The 12,722-nt window shown below is 40.6% G+C and overlaps 2 protein-coding genes across 10 annotated transcripts in view; one reads left to right on the top strand and one right to left on the bottom strand.

Moving 5' to 3' along the window:
- The window catches only part of LOC120532379 (calpastatin-like), a 203,534-nt gene extending 201,116 nt beyond the window's left edge, over positions 1 to 2,418 (top strand). For all 9 annotated transcript variants that reach the window (XM_039758313.1, XM_039758318.1, XM_039758320.1 and 6 more), the window contains one exon: positions 1,302 to 2,418. The gene's annotated coding sequence lies outside the window, so the exon portion shown is untranslated. The remainder of the gene's footprint in view (positions 1 to 1,301) is intronic.
- Positions 2,419 to 6,889: 4,471 nt separating this feature from the next.
- LOC120532382 (baculoviral IAP repeat-containing protein 1-like) overlaps positions 6,890 to 12,722 on the bottom strand; it is an 85,282-nt gene continuing 79,449 nt past the window's right edge. Inside the window, 3 exon segments of the mRNA XM_039758323.1 lie at positions 6,890 to 7,948; positions 11,530 to 11,694; positions 11,786 to 11,875. Coding sequence (XP_039614257.1) covers positions 7,575 to 7,948; positions 11,530 to 11,694; positions 11,786 to 11,875 — 629 coding nt within the window. The 3' untranslated portion in view covers positions 6,890 to 7,574.

Below are 12,722 nucleotides of genomic sequence, written 5' to 3' on the forward strand. Positions count from 1 at the left end.
TGGTTTCATCACTCCACAAAACATTTTCCCAGTACCGTTGTGGAGTGTCCAAGTGCTCTTTCGCAAACTTCAGGCGTTCAGCAATGTTCTTTTTTGATAGCAGTGGCTTCCTTCTTGGTGTCCTGCCATGGACTCCTTTCTTGTTCAGTGTTTTGTGTATAGTTGACTCATGAACCGAGATGTTAGCCACTTCTAATGACTTCTTCAAGTCCATTGCTGTTACTCTAGGGTTCTTCTTTACCTCACTGCTGACTTTGCGTTGTGCTCTTGGGGTCATCTTGGCAGGGCGCCCACTTCTAGACAGAGTAGCCAGAATAGCAGATTGTCTCCATTTATAGACAACATGCCTAACTGTAGACTGATGAATATCTAAAATCTTTGAGAGGACTTTGTAACCCTTTCCAGCCTTATGTAGATGGACAATTCTCCATCGTAGCTCTTCAGACAGCTCTTTTGTGTGATGCGTGATTCCCATCAGGATATGCTTCTGGCCAAAAGCTCAAACTCCAACGTTATAGTGTTTGTGATCAATCAAAGTCATTCAAGGCCACACCTCTGAACTCGTTTCATGAAATGGACTCCAGGTGTGCTAAATTCGGACTGCAATGAGCTTTTTAAAAAGTCATTAGGGTTAGGGTTCACTTCCTTTTTCCAACCTTCAGTTTCACAGTTTGAATGATTTATTCAATATGGTCAAAAACTCCCTGAAAATCTGTGTATCTTTAGTTATAGGAGACTGTGTGTGTTAATTATTGTGACTGACATGTTTTATATGGGAATTAGACATAAAAAGAGAGAATTCCTAGGGGTTCACATACTTTTTACTTTGACTGTATGTATGTATTTATTTATATTCAGCATCATTTGCATGTTCTCCCGTGTCTGCGTGGGTTTCCTCCCACAGTCCAAAGACATGCAGGTTAGGTGCATGGGCGATCCTAAATTGTCCCTGGTGTGTGTGTGTGTGTGTGTGTGTGTGCCCTGCCCAGGGTTTGTTTCCTGCCTTGCGCCCTGTGTTGGCTGGGATTGGCTCCAGCAGACCCCCGTGACCCTTTAGTTAGGATATAGTGGGTTGGATAATGGATAGATGGATGGATATTCAGCAATCTTTACGTGTACACATTGTCGCCCTGTACCAAGAACCTGCAGCCACAGGCCACTTAAAGATATCACAGCATCCCAAAGCTGGAGTAACCACAGAGAGGGGTCTGTCGTCGGAGGTCTGCAGCTAGACCTACAGGAAAACTGTCTGCTGGAATTAAATGTGTTAATGTTTCCAATTCTGTGTTTTCTTTTTCTAGGTGTTCTAGTTCCTATACCCCTACTCCCACTTCTCTTGCTACTGGAATGGGGACATCAGGGAGAGAGCAGTTGGATTCTTCAGGTTTAAACTTCATTACCCTAATCGTGGACTCTTGCCCACTTAAGCACATCAAACCAAATGTTGCCACTAACCATTTTCAGAAATGCTCTACTTTGAGTTCCACATGTAGAAAACCCACCCGCTCCGTGTCTAAGAGTTTTTTTCCCGCGCACACAGGAGTAAAGGCCCACTGCTCCATCTGTTCCTCCGCCTGTCCGCCTGCCTGGCTTTCATGAAGCTATATTGCAGATGCCAAATACGTGAATGCAGCATTTTGTTCCACTGCCTCAGTCTATTCACTTTACTTTACTGGGTTGCCTTTACCAAAGTATATAATATTTAATTGTGTTCAGGGTTATGGGTAGTTTACTTTTTTTGTCCAGAGGATTGTTGTGCATGGACATTTGGGATGTTTGGGGCAGAACTATACTGATTTGTGGATATTCTCTTCTTCCAAGAGCAGCCCTTTCTAAAGGAGTACACAGTGGCAATGTATTATCTTAATTGAGGTTGTAAAGTTTCAAGTGTATGAGAATAATCAGAAATGCTTCACCTCTGAACAGATGGCCTTTTATCTTGGCAGGCTCTGACACAAGTCGACTGTTACTGTTTTGAACTTGACAGCTTTTTATGAAATGCTTACTAGAATGAATATGCTTTCGATTTAAGAGTATGAAAACTCCTTTCGCAACAAGATAATCATAGAATTGGAACTTCTCTGAGCAATAGCTTATCATCATTGGTCATTATTATTTGTCACATTGTCATTTTATATTTTTGGAAAGGACAAAATAACAGATGGTTTCCTTGTGTTTACAAATGTATAAAGAATGTTTGCTTTGTGGCTTTTCTAGGTTGGACAGAATAAATGAGTCAATTATATGGGGATTATATATGTTTATGTAATTATATGTAACGTATAATTATATATAGCATTATTATTTTTCTTTGTTGGTTTCAGAAAAAAAATGCTGCACTACATTGTCATGATTTGCATTCTTCAATGTTTGGCTTTGGGAACTTAATGAGAAAATAAAAGTATTTTTTAAAAAGGACACTTTTAATGAATGTGTGCTTTTTTTAAAAAAAATAAAATGTACATGTCCTCACTTGGGGACTCTTAAAATGTCCTGCTGTGACCTGAGTGATTATGTGCACCCTGTGATGGCATGAAGTTGCTTCAATCCTCTCTTGCTTCCATCCTGGATAGAGTATGGCACATCTTGATCCTAAATATACTCCATATATCCATCTCAGTAAATGTCTGTGTGTGTCTCTCTCTGTGTTCATGTCGTTCAAACAGATGGTGAATCACAAACATTAACACTGCTTTTACTAATCGCATACCAAATGGCACGTAATGAGACATATGCATTGCATTTGTTATTCCAACAGATGGTGTATCACAAACTTTAACATTGATTTTCCAAATCCTATTCCAAATGGCATGTAGCTGAGACATGTGCATTGCATTTGGCATTCAAACAGATGGAACATCACAAACATTAGCATCCATTATCCAACCCGCTATATCATAACTACAGAGTCACGGGGGTCTGCTGGAGCCAATCCCAGCCAACACAGGGCACAAGGCAGGAAACAAACCCCGGGCAGGGCACCAGTCCACCACAGGGCACGGACACACACACACATCCACACACCAAGCACACACTAGGGACAATTTAGAATCTCTAATGAACACTGATTTTCCAAATCTTATTCCAAATGGCATGTAGCAGAGACATATACATTGCATTTGTCATTCCAACAGATGGTGCATCACAAACATTAACATTGATTTACCAAATCAAATACCAAATGGCATGTAGCAGAGACATATACATTGCATTTGTCATTCCAACAGATGGTGCATCACAAACATTAACGTTGATTTTCCAAATCAAATACCAAATGGCATGTAGCACTGATATATACATTGCATTTGTCATTCCAACAGATGGTACATCACAAACCCAATATTTTTCCTAAAAGTTTTTCATCACCATTTTTGTTGTTTCCCAGTCATCTCCAGTGGTGCTCCTGATGTTCTTTTCCTATCTGAGTTCCCACATTCCAAAACTCTTTTTTTGTCAATTGTTCATTTGTTCAAACCAAATCTTTTTCCTAAAATTTTTTGCCAAAATTTTTGTTGTTTCATAATAATCTTCATTTGTGCTCCCGTCGTTAGGAAGCTTCTCGTGTTGTTAAGGGTGTGTCCTCAGAGGTTGTAACCCTTTTGTCAACGATGTGACAGGTGTAAAAGGTCATCAAAAAGTTAATTTCCTATCCAAGTTGTCAATTGTTCTTTTGTTGTAATTAAATCTTCCTCCTAAAAGTTTTTTCTGGCGCTGATTCCTGCTAGTATTTTTTGCTTTTTGTGAAAGACGCCCCAGACACAGACAGACACCGAGACAGCCAGATGTCCAAAACATACGCTTTTATTTTAGTTCTGCACAACACCGCCACAATAACTCACACAGCTCAAAGACTTGCAATAACTCAGTCCTTTCTTTGACTCTTTCCTTCTGCCGCCTCCACTCTTCTCTGCTGATCTGTCCACGACCACCCAACTCCGGCTCCCCGAATGGAATGAGGCGACCCCTTTTATAATGTACCCGGATGTGCTCCAGGTGCTCCCTGATGAACTTCCTGCAGCACTTCCTGGTTTGGTGGAAGTGCTGCATACCATGACTTCTGAGCCATCCAGATGCCCCCTAGTGGTGGCCACGGGGGTGGCTGCCTTCTCGTGTTCCAGGGGAGGTACTGCTCCTCTCCCGGTCTTTCCATCTTCCAAATACACATTTTGTTTTTGTGATTTAGCTTTGGTAATGGATGCATCTGACTTTTCCATTTTCGACTCCTTTTGGCCTTTGATTACGTCTTTTGTCCCGGCTACTTTTCATAAAGCTCTTGCTAGTTCTCTAGCAGAATGTTCATTATGAGTAGACAGATGTGCGCTCAATCCACAATTCTAAAATTCTACAAAAAACGGATTTTATATTTATGTCTACACGCATGTTTGTTTCTCTGTGAGCTACCATATCTGTTCCCCTCACAACGATAAAACTGTAGGAAGTGAATTCAGGAAACAGAAGGATAAATGAAATGATCGCGTTACTTAGGCTGGCACAGAGGGGTAATGGTTTACATACACTACTATCATCACTGTTATGATTAGGCAAGTTTAGTCAATTTTTGAACACCACTTAAGCCTTTTTTCTTAACGGTTATTTCTTGTTATGAGATTTTCAAGGTGCTGAATCACAATTTTTACCTTTATTTTCATTATAGAAAACCTTTTCAGGTATAAAAAAATATTTTGTGAGATTTTTGTTGCCATTTTGCTTTTCTGAGATTGCCGCCATTTTCTGTACCTGTTTTCATGATGCAGTGATGGTCGCTACAGAATGCGATCCTTGAAGTTCTGTGGTTGACGCCATCAGTGTTCCGCGTCCCGTGTCTCTGTCTGAGTTTGCAGATATTCAAGGTAGACCAACTTTTTACATTTGTTATTCATTGCTCTTCACATTTCTGAAATTTGGCTTTTGTTTTCCTTACTATGATTTTTTTTTTTTTGTATTGGTTCTGGTTAGGTGAACGATAGTTTAGGTTTCGAATTTCGGACTCATTTACGTTTCTTCTCCTGGTCATTCCCCTTAACTTTGCTAATTTGCTTGTGTGATTTCTTTTAAGTTTAGTATTTGTTTCTCGTCTAACGTTCTGTTGACCAGCAGAGCAGACAGCCAAGCAAACGCCACTGAATAATCAAAGGTTGCAACTACTTTAGCGTTAAACCTACTAATTAGAAAATAATTAATTAATTAATTAAGCAATTAGAACACCTGACGAATAACAGAATGAAGATTAAGATGAAAATATTGTTAAAAAGAAAAAAAATACATTATTCCCATATACAGTTGACCCTTGATATACGACCGGCCTGACATGCGAACAACTTGATTTACGACCAACATTTTGCGTTACGACCCGAATGCGGTCACGTGTATCCGCTTGTGCGATTGCAAACAAACAGCCGAGAGCGTTCGTAAGCGTCAGTTGAAGCCCAGATACATGTGTTTGTGGACGTAATTTCGGTCAGTGCAGTGATTTATCTATATATATAATTCACTAAGACCATGGCAAGCAAGACGCATAATTGCTAAGGAAGTAAGAGAAGGTAACAAAAGTAAAGAAAGCGATTGTTAAGGGATGTTAGCTAGCAGGCTGGCGCGGCACATGATGATGTCATCAGGCTGAGTCAGCACCAGCTTGCTTTGGAGTGTATTATTACAGCAGTTCACAACACGACCAGCTTTGAACTGAGTGCTCGACTACTATCATTATTAACTTGAGAAACAGCGATCACAATCGAAACGAAGAAGGAAATTGTGAGGAAATATGAGAGTGGTGTTCGTGTGACCGATCTCACTAATATGTACAGCATGTCGAAATCCACCGTCTCGACAACTTTACAAAGAAAAGATTTGCATAAGGAGGCTCCTTCTAAACAATAACCACCTTCCGTTTTTTTCTCCTCCTCCTCCTCCCTTCCTGCAGCCCAAAGATGTCAAATTAAATGGTGAGTACAGTATGAAATTGTCGTTTCTGGTAGGCTAGGCACTTTTTATAACTTTTTGGTTAGTACATTAGAAAAATTATTGGGGTTTTGGTAAATTATGCACATTATAAAACCCTTTTTTATTATGAAAAGATTAAGTAAGTGTTGCTGTGGGAGGTTTGGAGCGCATTATGGGTATTTCCATTATTTCTTATGGGAAAAATAGTCTTGAATTACAACCAACTTAAGTTACAACCAGCCCTCGTGAACGAATTAAGTTCGTAAGTCAAGGGTCCACTGTACCTGCTTGGTACATTTTAATATAAATATGCATATTTTTTATACATTTCTACATTTTTCCCAAAACACAGAATCTAGCAAATAACAGTTGACACTTAATTAGCCCAAGAGTCCAATTAAAAACTGAAGCTGGTTAGAACAAAAACCCGCAGCCACTGGGGGTCCCCAGGACCAATGTTGAGAACCTCTGCTCTAAAGCAGGTCCTGGAGGGCTGTAGTGGCTGCAGGTTTTCATTCTAACCATCTTCTTCATTAGTGGCCAGCTTTTGCTGCTAATTAACTGCCTTAATTTTAATGAACTTGACTCGGGCCCCTTTGTTGTTTCTTTTTCCTTAATTAGTAACCAAATAATGACGAGACACAAAACACATGACCAGCTCCCCTGTGCCCATCACACAATATCTGAAATTAAAGAGAGGTGATGGTCTTGGTAAGGTTGATCTCTCAGGTCACCAAACCATTTTGACATTGGTGCTCTTAGAAAGAACAGAAAAACAGCAGTTCTGGAAATGTGTGCTGTGGCAGGATGAGAGCAGCAACAAGCCATGGAGTTAAATAACGGGTTTAATTAACAGCAAGAATTAGCTTCTCATTAAGAAACTGGTTGGAGTGAAATGGATTGGAGTTTGAAGCCCCAATTTAGGTGGTCATCTGTCATCTCATTTCTGTTTGGCTGCCATTTAATGAAGAAATGAATCAGTTCAGAGGACTAAATCCTTAAAAACAGGGCCATTAAAATGAAGGGTAAAGGAGCGGATTAGCAGTGACAACTGGTCACTGATTAAGAAAAGGGTTAGAATGAAAACCTGCAGCCACTGCGGCCCTCCAGACCCAGAGCTGGACACCCATCCTCTAAAGGCACCCAGGGACCCCAACAGTGTTTCCCTTCTGGACTCCAGTTCCCATGTTCCCTTGCAGGTATCCAAACTGGGATGCTACAGGAGGACCACTGCCACCTGTCATATGGGGAATGGAACTGTTCCCATCCTCTGGCTTCCACTGGTCCACCATTTATGTTACTCCGGCCAACCAAGAAGCCATTTCCTCATCCAGCCATCCTACTCATTTGTTCTTCCATTCTGTCCTCCCATCCAGGCAAGAAATTATTTTCCATCCTGGCCAAGATGCCTGTCCTTCCTCTCGGGCACTTACAGCCTACATGAAACAGAACTTTATGCTACTAAAAGATAGAAAAATTGTGACTGTTGCCTTTTAATTGGTTTGTTTTAAAGTTTTCATTCTTCCCTTCTTGATTTTAGGATTTTTTTTCCTTTGTTGTAGGAAATTAATAGATAATTGGTAATAAAATAAAAAAAGAGCACAGCCTGTTTGGTTCCCAAACACATCTGCTAACTAAAAGTCTTCCTGCTTTATAACTGGCTGAAAAGGCAAAACCCATTTCCATAAAATATTTAGACATTTGGACTGTGGGTGCTCCTTCTTCATAGCATCAAACAAGTTCAGATCCTCGGCATCCAGCAGCCAGCCAAACATGACCATATTGAGAAGGCTGGGGAGCCGAGAGACGCACTGCACAAAGGCCCTCACGGTGGATGCACTGGGTTTTAGGTTGTGGGTGTACATCCTGCTGACGGACAGCTCGGCCAAGTGAGGCATTCGATCCAAGGTGAGAAAGAAGTTCCTCCAGCCGGAGTCAGTGATGTCATTGTTGACTGGCAATTCCAGTTTCTGCAAGGCTTCAAGATGACCTTCCTTTGTGGCTTTTGCTAAATTAAATAAACACATAAATTGAAGAATTACTGTTTCGAAAGAAAGCAGAAACATAACATGGACCAATAGTGTGGCCTATGCTCTGAAGGGGGCCATACGTGAATTTAAAACTGATACTCTGGCTCTTTTAATTTCATTTCAAGTGTTAATGACAGTGGGTGGATGTGCAAATAAGACTGGCATCCTTCACAGGGCCTTAAACCCAATGGCTCTAAGAGAGAAATATGAAAATGGCTTCTCATGTGGGATCTTATCAAATGCTTTCTGAAAATCACGATATATCATATGCACCACTTTCATATCCTTTTGTTGCTTCATCAGTGAAGTCCAGGGTATCAGTAAAACACAACCTCGCCTGTCTGAACCGATACTGAGTATCCCCTAAAACTCCTGTTCTTTTCCTGTGTTGTTCAGTCTTTAAAACTCCTTAATAATTCCTTCCTTTAATTTACCTGTTGATGTACATTAGGCTTACCGGCCTACTTGGATCTGCCTGATCTCCCTTTTTATATAATGAGATCATTTTTGTTATTTTTCAATTCATTTCTAATTTCCCTAGTGTGCAGTAACTTCCAAAAAATATGCATCCAGGTGTTACTGTATATAAGCACTTAAGTACTCGAGGATTAAAGGTTATCTGATTCTGTTGATTTGTTAGATCTCAGCCTGTTTAATCTAAACAGCACATCTCCCTCTACAATTTCTAAATCACTCAGTGCATCCTTAGTAGTCCCTGTTGCTGCCGGAAGGTTATCAACTTTTATCCTGGTCATTACAAAATTACTAAATCTAGATAGGCTTGCCCTAGTGTTGGAGTTTTAAAATATTGTGTTAAAACAGTCACTGATTATGTACAAACTGGATTCCAAAAAAGTTGGGACACTATACAAATCTTGAATAAAAACTGAATGCAATGATGTGGAGGTGCCAACTTCTAATATTTTATTCAGAATAGAACATAAATCACGGAACAAAAGTTTAAACTGAGAAAATGTATCATTTTAAGGGAAAAATATGTTGATTCAGAATTTCAACAAATCCCAAAAAAGTTGGGACAAGGCCATTTTCACCACTGTGTGGCATCTCCCCTTCTTCTTACAACACTCAACAGATGTCTGGGGACTGAGGAGACCAGTTTCTCAAGTTTAGAAACAGGAATGCTCTCCCATTCTTGTCTAATACAGGCCTCTAACTGTTCAATCATCTTGGGCCTTCTTTGTCGCACCTTCCTCTTTATGATGCGCCAAATGTTCTCTATAGGTGAAAGATCTGGACTGCAGACTGGCCATTTCAGTACCCGGATCCTTCTCCTACGCAGCCATGATGTTGTGATTGATGCAGAATGTGGTCTGGCATTATCTTGTTGAAAAATGCAGGGTCTTCCCTGAAAGAGATGACGTCTGGATGGGAGCATATGTTGTTCTAGAACCTGAATATATTTTTCTGCATTGATGGTGCCTTTCCAGACATGCAAGCTGCCCATGCCACACGCACTCATGCAACCCCATACCATCAGAGATGCAGGCTTCTGAACTGAGCGTTGATAACAACTTGGGTTGTCCTTGTCCTCTTTGGTCCGGATGACATGGCGTCCCAGATTTCCAAAAGAACTTGAATCGTGACTCGCCTGACCACAGAACAGTCTTCCATTTTGCCACACTCCATTTTAAATGATCCCTGGCCCAGTGACAACACCTGAGCTTGTGGATCTTGCTTAGAAATGGCTTCTTCTTTGCACTGTAGAGTTTCAGCTGGCAACGGCGGATGGCACGGTGGATTGTGTTCACTGACAATGGTTTCTGGAAGTATTCCTGAGCCCATTCTGTGATTTCCTTTACAGTAGCATTCCTGTTTGTGGTGCAGTGTCGTTTAAGGGCCCGGAGATCACGGGCATCCAGTATGGTTTTACGGCCTTGACCCTTACGCACAGAGATTGTTCCAGATTCTCTGAATCTTCGGATGATGTTATGCACAGTTGATGATGATAGATGCAAAGTCTTTGCAATTTTTCGCTGGGTAACACCTTTCTGATATTGCTCCACTATCTTTCTGCACAACATTGTGGGAATTGGTGATCCTCTACCCATCTTGGCTTCTGAGAGACACTGCCACTCTGAGAAGCTCTTTTTATACCCAATCATGTTGCCAATTGACCTAATTAGTGTTTATTGGTCTTCCAGCTCTTCGTTATGCTCCAACTTACTTTTTCCAGCCTCTTATTGCTACTTGTCCCAACTTTTTTGGGATTTGTTGACACCGTGAAATTTTGAATCAACATATTTTTCCTTTAAAATGATACATTTACTTGGATTAAACGTTTGATCTGTCATCTACGTTCTATTACAAATAAAATATTGACATTTGCCATCTCCACATCATTGCATTCAGTTTTTATTCACAATTTGTTTAGTGTCCCAACTTTTTTGGAATCCGGTTTGTATAAAAGCTCCTGTGTTTGTCCTCTTATATAAGCACTCACTAACCTCTTTAAGCACTCTAAGATAATTTAAATATATACTGGCGTATAAGTCGGGTCTCGAAACATGAAAAATCTATCATAAAATCAGACCCCGACTTATACACCCATTCAAAAATGCGACAATTAATGTTTTTTTTTTTACATCTTCTTGCCTCCTCCAATCTCACATCAGTTTCTCAGACGCACTGAGTTTTGTGGCAGCAGCGCAGTTACCGATTTCTTTCACCACTTCAACAACTTTTAATTTAAAACCAGCTTCATATTTTCTTCTGATCGAACGCTCCATCGTAGATAAGTGATGCTCTCACAATAAAGGTGTATAAGGATGTGAGATACAAAAAACACAAATCAGTACAAACGTCACTTCATAATAGTTTGGGTATTACTGTGTGGCCATGTAGGCACAATACATAGACTCAAAAGGTTGTGTGGTCTGTGGTTACTCTCTCAGGTGGGTGTTAGCATATCGTAATCTCTTAGACCAATAGCATTAGTTTTCCAGATTCGATTTATACGACCGACATTATAAAATACCAGAAATTATACGGTAAAATCAAGCCCCGACTTATCTGTGGGAGAACTTAAACGCGAGTATATACGGGACTCTAAGATGTCCTTTATATTCTCTGTGTCCATAAATTTCCTCAAATATCCCATACAGGTTAGGCTGATAGGTTTTGGTTTTTTTTTTTCTATGGATTGACCCTCTTTGCGTTTAGATTAAAGCAGAATTATGAAAAACCTAGGACATTCCTGGAAAACATGCCAACCTACTTTCACTTGATGTGCTGTCAAGGAATACTGTATTAATCCAAAGGGGAAATTCTCTCATTTGTATACCCCAACTTACTCAGAGTTTTAGGGGCAGAGTGCAGGGTACAATTACAGGTTACGGTCCTTGCTGAAAGCCCCAACAGAGTAGCATTCCTTCTGTCACTGCTGGGATTTGAACCAGCAAACCTTCTGAGCTGCCAGCCCAGATCCTTTAGCCACAGGGCCACCATTCCAGCCTGTTATTTCACATTAAATGGTTGAAAATGACAGGTAGTACTGAGTGCATAACTTTTATCGACAACATGAACAAGTGCCAACTCTCACCAAGTTGAAGAAGACTGCTGTCCTCTAAACAGTAGGACATGGATAAAACCTTCAGATGAGGCAAGTATCGAAACTGATCAATTGCAGTTGAAATTGCCGCTTTCATGCCTGGAGATGATGGAAACTTCAGTTCTTCCAAATTCTTTAGATATCCTAGAGCTAGAGCTAAAGGAGAAACATATAAGTGGTAAAGTGACCACTATGTTTAAAATATATATGTAAGTAAGTGATGGTGCTTTCTGTAAACGTTTCTTACCAAAAGAATGAGCTGCTTCCTTATCAACCATTGTTTCCTGAGTGGGCACAGTCAAAATTCTCAGTTTTGTAAACTTTTTCAAAGATGTAGCTTAAAAAAAAAGAAAGACAAAATTCTTAATCAATTTGATTGTTTAAATTATCTCAATTGTGTGGCAATGATATATATTCATCAGACATCTACTGAGACTTACTATATAACTAGGAAGGCTACTGATCATGTTGTAGGGTGGACCTTGCATGGCCATTCATGACTGGACTTTATTAAGTGTATGTTTTATTAGGTAAAGCAGGGAAAATAGTGGACTCCCTAAAAGGAAGAGAACCTGATCGGGACACTGTGTGTATGGTAAGAACTGGTGTTAGTTCTAATCAGTGATAAACGTGACAATATCTACTTTCTGTGTTACGTCTTTGGTATAGAGGGTCCGCGGCTTCAAAAGAAAAGGGGCCAGGTTTTAAATCCATAAAGCCGTGTCATCCTGCGGGTGCGATTACACGGCCGCAGGGAGTTAATTGAAGTAGTTGGAGCGAGTCGCACCTGCACGTGTGGGTGCGATCGTTCGCAATTGCTTCATTGGCTTCCTGCGGCGTGTGATTAAGGCGCTGTGCCCACGAAGGTGTGTGTACATACAGTCAAACTAAAAAGTATGTGAACCCCGAGGAATTCTCTCTTTTTATGTCTAATTCCCATATAAAACATCCATCCATTTTCTAACCCGCTGAATCCGAATACAGGGTCACGGGGGTCTGCTGGAGCAATCCCAGCCAACACAGGGCACAAGGTAGGAACCAATCCTGGGCAGGGTGCCAACCCACCGCAGGACACACACAAACACACACCAAGCACACACTAGGGACAATTTAGAATCGCCAATCCACCTAACCTGCATGTCTTTGGATTGTGGGAGGAAACCCACGCAGACACAGGGAGAACA

Source organism: Polypterus senegalus, chromosome 7 (assembly GCF_016835505.1).
Source record: "Polypterus senegalus isolate Bchr_013 chromosome 7, ASM1683550v1, whole genome shotgun sequence".
In the NCBI taxonomy this organism is placed as follows: domain Eukaryota; kingdom Metazoa; phylum Chordata; class Cladistia; order Polypteriformes; family Polypteridae; genus Polypterus; species Polypterus senegalus.